Source organism: Lipotes vexillifer, unplaced genomic scaffold (genome assembly GCF_000442215.2).
Source record: "Lipotes vexillifer unplaced genomic scaffold, Lipotes_vexillifer_v1.1 scaffold278, whole genome shotgun sequence".
NCBI lineage: Eukaryota > Metazoa > Chordata > Mammalia > Artiodactyla > Lipotidae > Lipotes > Lipotes vexillifer.
The window spans coordinates 2,947,369-2,966,157 of NW_006769677.1; the positions used below are offsets into that span (position 1 = coordinate 2,947,369).

At 42.9% G+C, this 18,789-nt stretch overlaps 1 protein-coding gene across 14 annotated transcripts in view; it reads left to right on the top strand.

Moving 5' to 3' along the window:
- SLC8A1 (solute carrier family 8 member A1) overlaps positions 1 to 18,789 on the top strand; it is a 426,549-nt gene that overhangs the window by 339,532 nt on the left and 68,228 nt on the right. For 2 of the 14 annotated variants that reach the window (XM_007445748.1, XM_007445750.1), the window contains 6 exons: positions 240 to 260; positions 703 to 720; positions 821 to 835; positions 5,339 to 5,407; positions 10,638 to 10,768; positions 15,000 to 15,099. In XM_007445748.1, the coding sequence (XP_007445810.1) occupies positions 240 to 260; positions 703 to 720; positions 821 to 835; positions 5,339 to 5,407; positions 10,638 to 10,768; positions 15,000 to 15,099 (354 nt within the window). Of the gene's footprint in view, positions 1 to 239; positions 261 to 702; positions 721 to 820; positions 836 to 1,595; positions 1,631 to 5,338; positions 5,408 to 10,052; positions 10,068 to 10,637; positions 10,769 to 14,999; positions 15,104 to 18,789 lie in introns of all 14 variants that reach the window. The other 12 variants (XM_007445749.1, XM_007445752.1, XM_007445754.1 and 9 more) reach the window with 9 other exon arrangements.

Here is an 18,789-nt window from a genome sequence, read left to right on the forward strand (position 1 = left end):
TATATAAAGTGAATTGTTTATATATATAGAATCAGTCACACACGTTTGCAGAAATCGGTTCTGGGATCATTTGGAAATACTCCCAATGCCACATTTACTTGGCGTGCACCAATTTTTAGTAGCAACTCCCTACCACTGTAATCAGATCTGCCTGGATTTCTTTCTGCTGATATTCCTCTTACTTTCATTATTCATCTGGTCTCTTATTCTGTGTTTGTCTTTGTCTGTTTCCTTCACAGCCCTGTTATTGAATGAGCTTGGTAAGCATTTCATTTCTTGCATTTCCTTTCCATTTTTCTAGGTTATTTTCCATTTCTATCAGGTGCTACAGTAGCTTTCTGACTTATTTTTTATTTCTGCTGATTTATTAGCAAGATTGTTGTTTAGAGCCATTAGCCTCATAATTTTGTGAAGGTTGGATAGTTTACATTCCGCTTTGGGTTCAGTATAACCTTTTACAAAATCAGTGCTTTCTTAGGTATGCACAAGAATTAAATTTGTGCACTAAAGCTCATAGTCTTAAAAGAATGATTAGTGATTAAGTCATGAATGGATGTTTTCATGTTTTTCTTAATTGTATATATAATTTGGCAAGTTTTTGTACTTTGGATGGGCTGTCAGGCGGTCTGATGCACTGGTATTTGTTATTTAGAGTGTAAATTAAATGAATTGTAACATTTCTTTCTTTTTTTTCTTTTTTAGGTGGCTTCACAATAACAGGTATGAATTTCTTAAGTCTAATTAACCAAATTTTATTTTGTACCGTGAGTTGTTTGCATTTTTAAAAATTATTTCTCATTTTTATTTCCTTTTAATGAAGGAAAATACCTGTATGGTAAGACAATTTTTTAATGTTCTTCATTTTCCCCCAAATACCCTTAATTATCAAACAAAAACCACATATTATGTACCCTGCATTAACATTTAGCTATGGCACGTGGTGTGCTTTTGCTGACTTTACACATGTAACATTTTACACATTAACAAGGTGTGTGCTGTGTTTACTTATAAGCAAATTTGTGTGGAGAACCTGTAATTGGTCATATTTTGACACTGATCAATTTACAGATGTTCACATAGCACTGATGATGTGAGTGTACCTTGCTAGATGCTCCAGAGAGTACCAGAATAAATAAAACGATCGCTAGTCTCAAGGAAACATAGGAGTTGACATACAAGCCCACTCCATGGCCCAAGCTCAGGGTCCTAATCATAGATGATGCCCTATTGGGAGAAGATAAAGCATGCCTTCCCCTCATCCCACCACACCAATCTGCAAAGTTTTAGCATTCTTAACATGGTAATGAGTACTATGTCTGCCACTTGCAGTGGATTACAGAGTGCTCTGTAAAAACTCAAAATGTCAGTCAAAAAGTTTAAAACCCTTAATTTCATAATGGTACCCAGCCGCTGTTGATTGCATTTTTTAGCCAGCACAACTCTAAAGCTATTTCCTTACATAGAGAAGAAAGATATTTCCTTACAGCATCCTCTCTTTTGACCCTAAATATTTTCTCACCATTTCAGAATCATCTATGTAGATTTAGAGACGGAGATACATACCAAATGGTAGGCCTGATTTGTCTGAAGCTGTAGGTTGAAGATGTCCCTAAAGGCCATCCTAATGGCCGTGGCATTTTCCAATATAATTATGCAGACATCTATATTCTAATTATTTTTTTCTGAAACCAGATAGCTAAACAAAATATTTAGAAAGGAAATATTTTCAAACATTCTAAGTTTGAAAATGTTACGGTGTGGGGTGGCGTTAACTTAAACCACCATCAGTGTAAACTCATGATCGAGACGTCTCAACATGATTCTGTCCAAAGCGGAACTTTCTGAACGCGTCCAATTTCACATGGGCTATTGCCCTCCACTTCTCTCCAGACACAGCATTTAATGACAAAATGATTCATAGACTCTCAGAGACATCGAAATTGAAAAGGACAAAAATGTTAAATAGAACAAGTGCTCATAGAGGATTTCTTAAACCTGATTCACCTGACACTCTCCTAGGTCAAGTCTTCCAAATTCAGCACTGCCGAATATGCTATTTTTGAATCCGAGTGCAGGAATTTACATTTACTTTTAAAACTTTAATCTTCCTTTTTTCATCCCATCATTTTAACTTATTGAAATCTTTTTGGAAATATTCTGATTCTATCACCCAGTAAGTTAATGATCCTTGTGAGCTTTGAGGAAGGTAGAAATTTGGCAAGCCAGTCTTCATGGCTTCCTTGAAGTAATTAAAAAAAAAAAGGGCTTCCCTGGTGGCGTAGTGGTTGAGAGTCCGCCTGCCGATGCAGGGGACATGGGTTCGTGCCCCGGTTGAGCGGCTGGGCCTGTGAACCACGGCCGCTGAGCCTGCGGGTCCGGAGCCTGTGCTCCGCAACGGGAGAGGCCACAACAGTGAGAGGCCCGCGTACTGCAAAAAAAAAAAAAAGGCAACCATTTGAGGAATAGTATAGTATCTACAGCTCCCTCAGCCCTATGCAGCCTGATAATGAGACCTTAACTAAAAACCTTTAGTGGTAGAATGCCTTGTTAAAACGCATTTGTGTGTTTGGATAGCTTCCTGTTTTATCATTGAATATGTCAGGATTTTGCTTTTAGGGCCTTCCTTCCATTGAAACATCTTCCTTTTTAGTAACTAGGTAATGGGACCCTAATTTTCTTTGCTCAGAAATTGTTCATATCAAGTTCTAGAATACCCCACCAGTAATGTCCAACATTTTCTGTCTCGGACACATCATGCATCTAAGAGGACAGAATCACTTCTTTCAAAGGTTTGCTGTTATTTCATGGACTTCATTAAGCTCTTTCTTATAGCTTGAACCTTAATCTTCAATAGCAATTTTTCTGTTTTACCACCTCTTCCCAAAACCTGAAATTGATGCAGTTAAAATGAGAGAAAGTTGCAGAACCCTCTGGGAATTTCCACATTGGCCTGTTCCTCTCCCTTTACATGATCCTTTTTCTCCGGAACCAGGCCAGAATGCCTGGGATCCACTCTCTATAGATGCCTCTGGGGAAAGTTCTAAAATTTAGGTCTACACAGTGAAAACCAGCTGTAAGCCCTGGAGAGCTTTTCTTTGAAGTCAGTTTGAGGCTTTGAAGTCAATGCTTTGAGACGCAGGGGCAGTAAAGTAAAATTAATCTAACTCTTGGACTTTGCCTGCAGCTTTTATGCAGAGTCTTGTGCAGCTAAGTGTGAAAATCTAAATTTGAAGCAGGATATATGGAAATTGAAAAAGCCATTTGGTCCACAACCCAGTACCTCTATTTCAGAGGTGTCATTAGTGATGGACATTAAATGCTGGAGGTGCTTTTGGAATTTGCAAATCTTCACCTGTTGCTCTCAGACTTTGCCTCATTGAAAGGCCCTTGTTGGGACCTGTGATGTAATTCCCCCCTTGACCCTCCAGGCACATAACATGATAACCCCCTATACATTATAGCTCATTCGAATTTGGAAAGTATTTCTTATTCATTATATCATTTAATCCTCAACCTTATGGAATAAGATCTTTTGTTCTCACTTATAGGAGAAGAAATGAAGGTTCAAAGATAATCAGTCTACTCCAGTCACCCATCCAGGGCTCAGAGCCCGGCCCTCTAACTTTAAGTCCAAGGCCATGTGATGACTACTTTAACCCAGCACTTTTAGTTCCTTTCCCCCAACTGGTATATTCCTACCTGCATCTCAATCCCTTTTCGATCCGAAGCCTCGCTATGTCTCTGAAATGCCATCAGTGTGAATTCCAGTCAAATGAAAAATGAGGAGGACCCCAAAAGGGGGAAACCAGAGTACATTAATTTAGATATTTTTAACAAAATTAAGCATTCTGGCTCAATTTGGAAAGATAGAGGCATGTTTCTGTCCCCAAACAGGCAGCTAAAAAGTCCCCTAATTAATTAAAAGTATGTAACAGTCAGTATACCTTTTTTTTTTTTTTTTTTTCTTGCGTTATGCGGGCCTCTCACTGTCGTGGCCTCTCCCATTTGCGGAGCACAGGCTCCGGACGCGCAGGCCCAGCGGCCATGGCTCACGGGCCCAGCCGCTCCGCGGCATGTGGGATCCTCCCGAAACGGGGCACGAACCCGCGTCTCCTGCATCAGCAGGCGGACTCTCAAGCACTGCGCCACCAGGGAAGCCCCCTTTTTAAAAGTTACTCTTCCCGGGGCTTTCCTGGTGGCGCAGTGGTTGGGAGTCCGCCTGCCGATGCAGGGGACACGGGTTCGTGCCCCGGTCCGGGAAGATCCCTCATGCCGCGGAGCGGCTGGGCCCGTGAGCCATGGCCGCTGAGCCTGCGCGTCCGGAGCCTGTTGCTCCGCAACGGGAGAGGCCACAACAGTGAGAGGCCCGCGTACTGCAAAAAAAAAGAAAAATAAAAGTTACTCTTCCAATCATATTACGCTCATCATGTGATAGTCTTCACAACGCACATGGCTTGTTAAGGAAGTCAAGCTATGAAAATTCCGACAGTTAAACACACTTTAACTGGAGTTAAACACACTCCAGTACATAGGTTAGAGAAACAAATCCCCTTTAAGTTTGCCTTCATTGTACAATTGAGAAAACTGAATCCCAGAGAAAAGAAACACCTTGCCCAAGTTTAGATGGAAAGCATATGGCAGAATTTGCAGAGTCCCAGTCTCATGATTCCAGGTCAGTTCTGGGATCTCTTGGTAGAAGCGAAAAGCAGGTGGTCTGTTGAACCAGGAGTTTCATGAAAATCCTAAACTAGGTAATCCAGCCAGTCACTGTGACAATGGTGAACCCTTGTAAAACCCACCAGTGTGTACAACCTTCTCCCATTCAGACTGCCAAGGAAACAAATAAGCATGTTCCCTGATGTTATGTTGCTTGACCCTCACACAGACCTGTGATATGGACAGAGCAGGCACTATTATCTCCATTTCACACATGGGGTAACTGGAGAAATGGCCTACTTAAGGCCATGTTGTTGGCACCACGAGGCTACCTGTCATCACACCGAGTGCTTTTCATTGTTTCGTGATGCCTCTGGAAGCAGGAACTTGACGGGCATGGATACTCCATCTCAGACACCTGCAGGAATCTGGCTGCCCCCCTACTGTGGGGTGTGTGCTTTATTCACACAATCTGATTGGACTCCTAGAACACCTGCCCCATTTATTTACTCGCTCACTTCTTCAATCTACATAACAGTGACCTCTGACCACTCAGTCCCCAAACTAACATTGCTTGCACTGTGTGCATCTGGGCGTGACATTCAGCTTACTAATTCCACAACGCTCTTCTGGCAAACCAGTACAATCCAGTCCGCTGATTTTCTGCCTGTCCTTTTGCTAGGCCAACCTGTCTTCAGGAAAGTTCATGCTAGAGAACATCCAATACCCTCTACTATAATCACCATCGCAGGTACTCATTTCATCACGGTCCTTGAAAACCACAGTTTAATTGCCTTCAAGGGTTCTTTCGGTCTTTCGACATTAAAGTGACACAGTTCACCCCCATTACCTCTAAAGCATTTGCTACACAATGCCATGGCTTCTCTGCAGTTGGGGGTATGATGAGTCAGCAACAAGACACCACATCGGCCCAGGACGGGACGCATGGTGGAGGGGGAAGCATGGACCTACAGAGAAGATTGAGTCCAATAGCCTCTCAAGTTTCAGTATACTCCAGATTTCGTGCAAATCTCGCTTCTTAAACGTGGGTCTTTCATTGCAAATGTCATGAAATGTCTTTAAAAGCAAGCTGTCTCTCTTCCCAGAGTCTGCCTTTCCTTCCGCCAGGCAACATGATGTTAGCCAAATATGCACAGATGGCAGTACATCTGTGGGGTTTCTCCAGAGGGGAACATTGACAGGGTGACTAAAGGATGACAAAGCTATCCCAGATCGACTGTAGGATTAGAGCCCGGGTATGAGCCCCTTGCCTTAAGTTACCAAGACTCTGGATAAGGACACGGATACTCACTCTTCAGTTGTCACCATCGCCCATCACTGGTCATGGCTGCAGAAACACTTCTGCCTGCCTCAGTAAGACTTTGCTCGTTCTCGCATCCCACACCCCCATTCAGTAATCATGCAGCCCTGGCTGCAGAGTTGTTCCAGAATATTCCTCATGGAAATAAAGTACCAGTCTCTTTAGGTTCTAATCAAACAGGCCAGCCAGGTGCTGGAAAGGAGATCTCCGCTCTCAGACTTGTCAGCACAGATCTGAGTGAAGGATTAAAATAACCACAAGCAAATTGTCCCACCACTGGCCTTGTACCCATTTCCAAATTTGACATTGTTTGTTGAGACAAAAAATTGCAAATGCATTCAAGAATATCCACAGTAGCTCCTCGGGTGCAGATCTCCACGTGGGTTGTATTGTTTTCTAACAGACGTTCGTGTTCTCAGCCCTTCACCTCTTACAGTGATGTGGCTTCAAAATGCAGCCTGATCAAGAAAGCATTAACAGCAGCTTTTTCATAATTCTGCCTTTCCCAGATCCCAGGTACCTATTAGCTATTGTGATGTGTCATTTGCAAAATCAATTACTCAGGAGAAGGGAGGACCCCTACCCATGATTTCATCACAGGATTGTCTTCTGTCCTGTCAATACTGATTTTAACCATGGCCGTTAATTATGCATTTGATCTTTAAATTGGGCTGGTTGGTTAAGACCATGATGTTATATAATTTATTATCAACTTCTCAATAAAATACGATGAGTTAAAAACTATGTACATATATATGTACACATACAGATAAACAGGATTACATAGAGAATTTTCTCTACCTGAGAAGCAGAACTAAAAGCACAGCATATGCATACATAAGGAAATGAAACTGACTTGGCCACAGTAAAATGAACTGCATTTGAGCCAGCACTCAAAGTGAAAAAAAAATAGGTGATCAAAAAATATGCTGTTAAACGATTTCCCTGTTCAATAAAAGATACCTAAAGAGAAGACACTTAAAAAAAATAAGCTTAGCTCTCTTTTTTGCCAGTTTCAAAAATCTGGATCACAAATACTAATTTATCTGTAACATTATAGAGCAATAAAAGGATTTATCCAGCTGTCTTCTCTCAGTTACATATAAGTATAATTATCTCTTACATGTTCACGATGTTTATTAAGTGAAAATAGCCCTGACCCTACCATGACACTAGGCCTTTGTGCTTTGACTTCCTTCTGCCTGGAATGCCCCTCCTTCCTCTATTACCTCCTAGCCAGCCTTCCCACTACCTTCACCTGGCAAGCTCCTATACATGCTGCAAGGCCAATTTCAAATATCTCCTCTTTCCTGAAGCCTTCCCTGACTCCTTTGGTCAGAGGGAGCTACTCCCCGACCCTGGACCTTCAGCCCCTACCTTGCTGTACTAGAAGTTGTCCCATCTATATGCTTCACTTCCCACTAGACCGTGAGTTCCTGGAAAAAGAGGCGGGGTGGGAGGGGCCTCAGTGTGCTGACATAGCGTAGGAGTGCAGTGACGTGTGAAATGAACACATGGTCTTTACTATATGCATAGAGCAAAGAAGAGGCTTGTCTGAGTTGGACAGTCACATGACAAATACTTATTGGGCACCTACTACTTTCCATACGTAGTAATAGGCTCTGAGGGATATGAGGAAAATCCAAAGAGCAATGAGATGTATTGTTCTATCTTGGTAAGTTTACATGTTGGATATTTGTATGTAAAGGTAGTTTAAATATTAAAAAGTAGTATATTAGAAGTGTCCACGTTTAATATGTACACCCAACAAATATTCAGAATTAATTTAAAGTTAGAGTGGTCATTCCTAAATAGGTCAATTGAGGGATATTTCATGCGAGAAGAGGTAGGGTTTTGAAAGGTAAGTAGGATTTAGCTAGATGAAAATGGGGAAGGTTTTCCAGATGGGTAGACAGTGGAATAAAGTGTGGCATTAAATTCAAGTCTGGTTTGGAGCAAGAATGTAGAAAGTGATAGAAACAAGGTTCCTGCTTTTCCTTAGGTTAGTATGAAATCTGTTTAAACATTAATTCCTAAAATTTTGCTCTTTCGCGTACCTCTTTTACAGTACTTCCTTTGGCCGCATACCAACTATGCTATTATTCACTTCATGCAGTTTTTTGCCTCACGTTTTTACTTCACTAGATTTGTTAAAAAAAAAAAAAAACTTTAAGTCACTAACACTAATAGAAAGCTAGTATTTATCACATAGAGAAAGTAAGGTTAAAATTTTTAGAACGAAAAAAGTTATTACCTCTAGCTCAATGCAGTCAAATGCTCTATGCCTGAGAACTATTTTCTCTTTCGTAAATGGTAGAAACCCTAATGTCAAGAACTAGTTACAGACCTGACAGCACCAAACTTCATCAGAAGGACTAAAGGAGGATTAAAAAGGGAATAACCTTTTCACTCACTATGTGATTTGATTTCATTTACTACCATGTCCATTCATTTAATACCATGTTCCAAATCATTTCATTTTGCGAAATGCGGCTTTCAACAGTGCCACCGCATCCCATTCCTTTCATAATTTCTCTATTTTCTTTTTTACCTAAATTGACTTGAATCCCATTAAAAGCAACTTCCCATTTATAAGTAAACTATTAAAAGGGGGACATAATAAATATTCTCCCGCAAATGGCTTTGTAATTCAAATTAAAATCTAAGTTGTAGTAGTTTTTCTTCTGGAAAAATAATTCTTATTTGACTAAGCCTCCAAAATATCCATGTTCAGCCAGGGTTATGAACAAAGACACTAATATAACCTGCTCCTACGAAAACTCTAATAACATTTTCCTGGGTTTAAGATCAGAAAGCAGTGGGAATCAAAATATGATTGATTTGAGCATTGGATAAATGGGACCTCACATACCTCAGCTCACCCCCCTTGACTCTACACACTTAATTTCAGGGGCAAATCATGGGGACACCAATCAAAAACCTTTGCCTTCCCTTGGGTCGTAACTTCCCAAGCCTACTCTAAGAAATATTATAACTTTTACCATTAAAAGTAATCTACTTGCACCTCTCTTTTGCATCTGCTAACACTTAGTAGATTTTGGCTAGTCCAAAATCGCTTATTTTTAGTCTTCTAATTTCTTTGGGGCCCTGTAATTACTGGGGATAGGAAAGCAGATTCTGAAATATATGTTTAGGAAGACACTACTGAATACATAATAAAGAATTCTTTGATATGCTACCTCTGCTTTTGCCTTTTGCTTGGTTTTGACACTTGGTATGTAAAATGCTAGCAGTGCCTCTAGCCCCACTGCTCCATGGCTCAGTAATCAACAACTGGCCTAGGAACTAGTCTTCTGCATCATTTGCTAGAGCATCAGATGAAGCCATCAAGGCCCAGTAATCAACAACTGGCCTAGGAACTAGTCTTCTGCATCATTTGCTAGAGCATCAGATGAAGCCACCAAGGCAGGGTCCCTCAGCAGAGGGAAGCCATGTATGGGTGGGATGGGATGGGAGATGTGGACTCCTGCAATAGCTGATGCCTAAATGCAAAAGGCAAGGAGTCTGGGCTAGAAGTCCCTCCCTTCCTCATCTCTCCTCAGTCAACAGACTCCCATTGCAGGCAGTTTGCCTGGAAGGTTCTAGAAGCAAGGGCGTCAGGGCTGTGGTCTTTCTGTACCACCAAGCCTACTTCCTTGGAGATGAGGTCCATTCAGCTTGACTGTGAGGGGAAGTGGCCTGTCTTGTTCCAGCACCCTGAGCCTGAAGGACAGGAGGCTGAGTGGCTACAGGAGTACTGTTTGTCCTTCACATGTGCGTGGCCTTTTCAGTCTGGGATTTATCCTAATGACCTTCACACAGAGAGGACCCAACTGTGAGCTTCCCCTCATTAATGGACTCTCAAGTCCATTAGCATTTTCTGAGCGCCCACTAGCCTCTCCTGGATTGTAAGCTACATGGTGGTTCCGGAAATAATCGTGCCCCCATGGTCAGTAAGTATTAACGTCCCAAAGGCCTCATCCTCGCTCTCTCTGTTTCCTTTAACGTTAACATGGTCAGAGTCCTCCCAACCCATCTCAGCTTTGCACCAGAGGGAGGCAGCTCTGGAGCGCAGGCATCTTACTGACCCGTGGAATTCATGGATGTTTTGCTTCTTAACTTGCAGCAGGGGCTCTTGGCAAGTGAGAGGCTAAGATCAGAATTTCCCATCTATCGTCTCTTGGGACCTGGGCCATTTTCTTTGCCTTTAGAAAGTGGAGAAGAGGAGGCCAGTGTCTTACATTCCTTGAGTCGCTCTGGAACTTTAATTGTGTTTCCTCTTGGTCATGTCCTAGAAGGATGCGTACAGACAGCCAGGTGAGCCAGTGTCCCAGGGGACAGCTGGGTGATTCCCTCAACGCAGACAACACGTGGACAGGGTCTTTACCAGTGATATGGCCCTATAGGTTGCTTTTCCTGATCTGCCCTTTTTTGGCAGGTGCTTAGGTTGTGGGATATTATGATCACTTGCTGTCACAGTGATCACTGCCCCACGCAACAAGCGTCTGTCCAATTCTCCCCTCCAGCCTTACAGCACCAGCCCGGGGGCTTTCAGTAGGTCATCAGGGCTTCCTTCCTTCTTGGTTTTCTTGTAGCGGGATCCAGGGATCTCCAAATAAATGTGAATCCATTCTCACTCCCTTGCCCTTCCCTTTCACAGAGGAATGTGATGACAAGCAGCCGCTGACCAGCAAAGAAGAGGAGGAGAGACGCATTGCAGAAATGGGGCGTCCCATTCTGGGAGAGCACACCAGGCTGGAAGTGATCATTGAAGAATCCTATGAGTTCAAGGTACACGCACCAGCATTGCCCACCAGGGAGGCCAGGCCCATCTCCGCGCCAAGGCGGTTCATAGCGTCGGTCTGTGCTGTACGAGAGGCAGATGTCGTCTCAGGAACTGGCTCGTTGATGGAGAGGCCTTTAGAGCAGAAATGGGATTCGCGAGTTGGTAGGGAACCAAGAGATCCTGTAGGCTAAACAGTGTCAGAATCAGGGTCTGGTGGGTGGCACACATCACTGTGCAAGGTCAGAGGTGCCCTAAAGGGAGGGCTTTGGATAGCAAGGAAGAGGCAAAGATGGGTTCCAAGAGACTGTTATGTGTGGAAGAAACGGTGCTTTGTTTGAAAAAGCTAATCAATCTAGTAGAAGCAAAGCCTTGACACTGCTGAAAACGAGGCTTTTGTTTTGGAGGAAGGATGGTAAGCTTTCCCTGTGGAACATGCCATTGACAAGCTCTCGTATATTACGTAGTCACGTTCTTAAGATCCTAGGACACTTGAGCACAATCAACAAACTGAAGGCAGAGTGTCTGTAACTGGAGAGTTTATAACTGGGCTGATAAAACTGGATTTCCAGTTCTCTAGATGAGGAAAGTCATTTTTCAGAAGGTAAGCAGATGGGCCTTAGGGTGAGCTTAGGACTTTGAAATGAACCTTTTCGACCACTCTTAGCTGCTCCCTCGGCCCCTGCCCCAGCTCCCATCCCTTTTCACTCACGTGGTCCTCACACCTAGAAGCCCCCGGGAGAGCCGCACCAGCGTTCTGTAGTGGGACATGAAAAGGAGCAGCCTCTCTCTGGTTTTCCAGAACTACAAGCCAGAGCACAGCAGCATTTTCCCCACTTATTTTTTTTTTAAAGCAGATTCTGCTCCTGTTTGGAAAACCAGAATGAAAATTCCCAAAGGGAGAATCAGGTCACCAACCTAAAAGCCTCAGGATCATATCTGGAGTTTTCACAGTAGTGGCTTCTTTGCCTTTTGCTGGGCCCGTTCAGTATTTTTCTAATTTAGTTCACAAATGGAGGTGCCTGAGAGGCGACAGGTGGAAAGAAAAATGTCTTTGCAAATTAAAGTGGCATTTAAAAGATAGACAACGCAATTAAACTTTCCCCTTCAGGCCACTGTGGATGTATGTGTTAACTCCTCTCATTCATTCCCACAGAAAGAAAGAGCAGGGCAGACCCTGGGACTAGTGCTTTCTAGGCAGACCCCCACCATCAGAGCCCACCTGGCGTTTCATCCAGACCCTGGCTCGCTGCACACGCTTGACTGGTATATGCACAAGTTCCCTGAGATTCCTGAGGCACGGATATCTGAGACTGTCCATTTCTGTGGACCAATCTGTTCCCGTCTCCATCTTCACTCTTTATCACGCACCCTCTTTTCACCTGGAACCAGAGGGCGTGGTGCCACTTGCGACAACAGAGATTCTACAGCTTGGCATTTTCTATAAACGCTTGTCCCCCACCCCTCCCAGGACTCTCATTGGGAATGATTGTATGCCCTCTTCCTTAAGGGACCACCCTGGGCACTCCCCTTCCATGCACCCATGACCAGGAAGAGAAGTCACGGTCACTTCCTGTAGGAAGGGTATGGCAGGGCACAGCCTTCTAGGCATAAAAGTTTTCTTGTGTCCAAAGCTCTCTCTGGTAACCACTCCAGTGATCCGAGCATTTGAAAGTCAACCAAGTCTCTCTTCATAAGTCCAGTTGTTTGGGGTACTTATCTTCCTAGAATATCTTCCATAGACTGTTTCCTCCCATCTGCTCAAAGTTCATCAGGACAGTTACTGGTAACACTGAAGGGTACCTTGGGGCATGTTTCTGAAGTGCCCTCAAGCATCAATGTTGATATCATATTATTTGTTTAGGAAATTTTTTCTAGACCATAGCCGTTTTAAAGAAATTGTTCAAAGCCCTCAGAACTGCATTAAAGACCCAAATCTGGCTGATACCTCACAATGTCCGAGTCTGCTTTGCCCACTGGGTTCTTGTTTACTATGTTGTGACCAAGGGCTGGACTTTTCTAACACCCATGGCTGAGAGTGAGGTTAAAACTATTGCTACAGACTAGCACCATGAAGAGCTAATGACCGACATACAGGAAACCTCCAGGTCAGTGTCCGTGGCAAAGTTCAAGGATCAAATTTCAAATTTCTCCTCTCCTCCTATAGGTCAAGAGAGGACACATATGTAAATTAAGTCCAGGGAAGAGCCCAGGCTGTCTCGTAGTCTGCCAGGGTTAACATGAACTAAAGTTTACAATCTACCCGAGGTTTTATATATATACATTACATATACATATATATACATATATACATTTTATAATATACATTTTAAGTTTAGTTTATCTTAAAACTTTGTTCTTCAGAGAGATTTTCTGAGGCGAGTCTGTGTTTAACTGTTAGAGCAGTTTCACTCTTCAATTATTTATCCCCCAGGAAGTGGGATTCCCTGCCTTGACTTTAGGGTAAAGAGGGCTTCCTCGGAGAGACCTGCCCCAAGTTTCCATCACATTTAGGAAAAGTCAAGGTTATTTCTTGTTACATTCTACACAGGGGCTTCCCTTCCCTGGTGGCGCAGTGGTTGAGAGTCCGCCTGCCGACGCAGGGGACACGGGTTCGTGCCCCGGTCCGGGAAGATCCCACATGCCGCGGAGCGGCTGGGCCCGTGAGCCATGGCCGCCGAGCCTGCGCGTCCGGAGCCTGTGCTTCACAACGGGAGAGGCCTCAACAGTGAGAGGCCCGCATACCGCAAAAAAAAAACCAAAACAAGAACTTTGAATTGGCATCAACCAAGACACTCAGAGTGCTTGATGAGATTGGCCAAGTCCAGAGAAAAGTCAGATGCTTGTCATGTGCCTCTGGCTATGGTGGCCAAGAGCCCTGATGGTTACAGCTATTATCAGTGGCACTAGCCGTTCTAGACACAAAGCTAGAGGCCGAAAGGTCACCACCATAAGGACAAATAATCTAGCAAAGGATGATGTTGAAAAGACAGAGTGGGCCAGTTGGAGATGGGCCCTTTCATGTTTATTATCATCTCAATGTTTCAAGTCAGTTTCAATGACGGTTGAACTAACACAGTTGACATTCTGATGTAGCTTTGGCCTTCTGCACGGGCCCCTGGGATCACATTTTCCTTCCTCCCGGTTAGCTAATAACACGCTCTCTCTCTCTCAAGCCTTAGTCAATTCAGGGACACTGCACTAAACATGTACAGATTTTGACCTAAGACAAACAATACGTGTTTTCTGACTCTTTGCAGTAAGTGGGAATTCGAGGATGCTCTGACAGTAAGGGTGGGGCGTGTCGTGGACGAGTCGGTGTGGTCGTCTCTCTGGGCAGAACAGCTTCACGTCCCAGAAGTGACCCTTCTCCCTGCAATTGCTGTGATTTGTGGTAGCGCTTTGGGTGCATCTGCTTACTTAGTTTTCTTGTGAACGCTTGACTGCTCCTGCCGTTCCATGAACGGACATTCATTTAGAAAGCTAAGAGTGCTAATTGTACAGGAGCAAGTGCCTAAACAAGGTCTTAAAGAAAGAGAAAAATAAGAGGCTCAGAGCTAGTAAAGCAGGGGGAAATTCAGTGCAAGGTCATTGCAGTTTGCCCTGAACCATACAAATTGACCATTTTTGTCTTTTCTTGTTTGCAGCAGGAGTCAGGTGAGATGAATTCTCTACCAGCCACCAGGCTGACAAAACCAGTAGCCAAAGAAAAATCCATTTATTAATGATCATACAGCAGCAGCCTCGAGGCTTTGCTGTCTGGCTGCATTTCATTGATCAACAAAAGTATAGTAAGAACAGGTTTTAGTTTCGTAATCTCTCTGCCACTTACAGTTATCCACCGATAGGTAGTGCTGAGCAGGGCATAGGTTAATGCAGTTGCAGACACATACTCTAGATGAAGCCAGGAGAGAAGCAAGTTCACGAAGTATACGAGAGGAAGGGATGGGCTTTTGCAACATCCTCAGTTGTAACCGGTGAGGCTGTTCTTCCTTGGCTTTTAGGCAGGGAAGGAGGCTTGTATTTGCTATGAAAAAGTTTCCATTTCAGGATGTTTCCAAGAAAGGACTCTGCTTGTTTGCATAATCGTAACAGTGTTTGATGTCAATACTGTTGCTCTGAGCCTAACATCTACTACCCTTTAGATAACTCTGGGGTTTTAAAATCATCAAGGTCTGAGATTTCCCGAGGCCTTAACCAACCCGGCAATTATTTTCTGATTCTTTTCAACCTCTCTAGAGTACCGTGGACAAACTTATTAAGAAGACAAACCTAGCCCTCGTGGTTGGGACAAACAGCTGGAGAGAGCAGTTTATTGAAGCGATCACTGTCAGTGCTGGTGAGTGCTTTTCTCTGCATATTATAAATGATAATGTCCCAAGCTTACTTTTCCTGCCGTCACCACTTGGTCTAGGTCAAAGCACCAAAGACGCTCCGTGATAAAATTAAAAGAGAAATAAGTGTATTTGTAATGTATATGCACATTTTGGGGATGAATTTAGACTTTCTAAGATGAAGCAAATGTCTTCAAACAGGACATCCTTCTCTGTCTACATTGCGTCTTTCTCTCTGGAAATAGACAAGATAAATTTAAAGCCTACTATGTCTCTTACTCATGGATAGCCAATCACAGGGTTTTATCTGGAAAATTCCCTGAGAGCAGGAGAAGTGACCAAGTGCAGGTCAGAAAGGAACCATCAAAATCATAGGTGGGACAGGGTGACGTTAAGACACTCCACCACCATCATCTGCATCATTTTTCACTCTCTTCAACAACATCTAACAAATAAGTGTTTGCACTGGCTCTGGAAGTGAAAATAGAAACACATTCTGTTTCTTCCTATACAAGCAAAGTGCGGAGTTTTATTTAGGAAGATCCTATAAAATGAAGAGTGTTGCAAACTCAAGGAGCCAGACACCTGAGGAAATTCAATTCAGAAAGAAGTATATCCCTTTTCTGTGTCACCAAACCTTGTCCACTCTCTGTGTGATTGTAAAAAGGCGGAGGAAAGCCCCTTTCAACGATTCAGGAAAGCAACACTCTCATGGGATTTTCTGGTTTTCAGTTCTTCTGTTTCATTTCCACTGGTTCTTTCTCTTTAAAGATCCCCACAGGCTCATTTTCTACTCTTGCAGCTAATGAATAAAACTAGAATTTTCTAACTAGTGATTCCCAGGCTGGAAAATATGGAAACAGCGTCACTAGAGGTTGGGTCATGACTTCTAACACAACTCCCTCTTTCCAATCTGCCACAGAATAATTTGCCAGATCTCCCAAGTACTGTGGGAACAGAGGGTGATAAAAAAAGGTTTGTGCCTGTTTATTATTAGTGCTGTTAATAATCGCACTTTGGTTTCTTGCAGTAGAGTATACAGTGGAACTTTATGAACAGTAAATGATGAGTAATTCCTTAAGGGAGTAGATTTGAAATGTACACATAAGTTCTAATGGAAGTGGGGACTCCCTGTCTTAGTCCTTTTGGACTGCTATGACAAAATACCATAGACTGGGTGACTTGTAAACTACAGAAACTTATTTCTGGCAGTTCTAGAGGCTGGAAGTCCAAGATGAAGGCCCTGGTCGATTTGGCGCCTGGTGAGAGCCTGCTTCCTGGTTCATAATCTTCTCTCTCTGTCTCCACATAGGGGAAGAGATGAGGGAGCTCTCCAGGGTCTCTTTTATAAGGGCATTAATCCCATTGATGAGGACTTTGCCCTCATGATCTAATCATCTTCCAAAGGCCCCACCTCTATATAACCATCATATTGAGAATTAGGTTTCAACAGATGAATTTGGGAGGGACACAAATATTCAGTCTATAGTACTCCCTCATTATGGCTTGTATTTTTTCTATAAATCTAAGATTAATACCTGAGGTGTGAGCTATATTCCTTCTTCGTAGAGAGAATAAAAACTAAAGGGACAAAGATAACTTGAATAAGAAACTGTTGACAAGGCCAGTGGTAGAAAATATTAAAAAATAACCAGGGCTTCCCTGGTGGCGCGGTGGTTGGGAGTCCGCCTGCCGATGCAGGGGACACGGGTTCGGGCCCCGGTCTGGGAAGATCCCACATGCCGCGGAGCAGCTGGGCCCGTGAGCCCTGGCCACTGAGCCTGCGTGTCTGGAGCCTGTGCTCCGCAACGGGAGAAACCATGACAGTGAGAGGCCCGCGTACTGCAAAAAAAAACAAAAAAATTATTTTATGGGCCTTGACATACTGGAATTGAAACACTAAAAGCAGCATAAGCCTTAACAGACCATTTCTAATAGTTTCCAGGTTTCCTTTGACTGCAGATATATGAGTATTTGTATGATGGTCATGAGCTGGACCTCATTCATTCATTTTTCTGTATGTCAGTCATTCATTTTTCTTGCTGAGAAGGATATGACAGAGAATGAAAAAGACAAATAAGCCTGCATGAAGCTTACCATCTAATTGCAGGAGACAGCAAATAAGTAAAATAAGCAAGAAGTCAAATAAGGTGTCTGTAAGATGGTGAGCTAGTCATGGAGAACAACAAAGCCATGGAGGGAGACAGGAAGTGTGCATAGAGGCCGCATTGGATGGTAGCCAAAAAGATGCCATCCATAGACACATCGATGCTGAATTTGCTTTTCTAGCCATGGAGTGGTTTGTGCTGGTTCATTCACACATTTTTGTAACTTTCAGGGACCAAGGTAAACATTTTATGGCCAGTCTATGGCAGTGGAAAAGGGTGGTTTTAAACAGCAAGAGTGATTATGCTGCAAACAAAGTTGTGTATTTGCTCCTGGTCAGAATAGGTATACAGAGAAACAACTCTAAAGATGCTAAGACATTCTTACTTTAAAGGGGAAGATTTTGGTTGGCCAGCACTTTCTTATGTTGAATCAAATCCTCTCGAAATCTCATGAGGTCAGTATTATGATCATCCTGACCTTCTGGAGGAAGAATCTGAGCCTCAGCAAGGCAACTTGCCTTTGGAAGGTATAGCCCAGAGCCCTGATCTACCAAATACTGGTCCAGCGTGCTGTCCACTGCCCTTAAGAGCGAGACATTTCCAAGTGAGGAAAATTCCTCCTCCCATCTGGCTCATGGAGTGACACTGGCCTTGTCACCTCTCCTGGTGCCATGGTTTCAGCACTTACATGAGGGGAATAACTTCCACTCGGATCCTTTGAAGAATGGTTCATGAACGAAATGCCAAACCTCTCAAAGGTTCTTATTGATCATGCAATATATTCTGTTTTATGGTTCTAAGTGACTGCTTGGGAACAAGACAAAATGGCTCAGAAATTTGCAGGCTGCTGGGTAAAATTGACCTTCTTTACAATTTTGAGACAAAATATCAGAAAAGCAAACCCATAGCTTATAGCCATTAAATTACATGAAGGGCAGTTAGAAAGCTTAGTTGTTGTCATTATGATTAAATTTAAGTCTCTAAAGAATGTTACTCTTCTTGGGTTGTTAGGTAGACAATACAATTTGTAAAGCAGTATTTCTTGAAAACAGACTTTCATTGGATTTTAAGATTTCATGGCTAAATAGTTGAGAATCAGAAAGAGTTGCCTTATTAAAAATGTTAAATTGCTTTTAAATGTCTCTACTGGGAGGCTTTTTCCTGTGCAATTTTCTGTGCAAAATTGAGACGATCTGTCTTGCTAAACAAAAGTAATAATTTTATAAATAGGATTTTGCTTCTGTTTCCCACTGATTATATTTAAGCTAATTTCAAGGTAACCCCCTGGCTGTCTTTTGGTCCTCTTGTCTTCTCTGAATTTCATAGCTCAGTCCCTGGGCCTCCTATGACCATAATGTTTCTGTAAACCAAGTTCTTATAGTTCAATATTTGAAGAGTTAAAGGACTTATGAGACTCAAGGGATTAGGAAGGGATTATACAGTCATGTCCTGGCAGTTCTCCTTCTGTCTCTCCCTGGGTAGAATACCAGGAACGGTAGTCTGCAGCAGTGAAATGCCTGTCAGAAATTTACAAGGCAAGTCTAGTACCATCAGGTGCTTTTTTTTTTTTTTTTTTTTTTTTTTTTT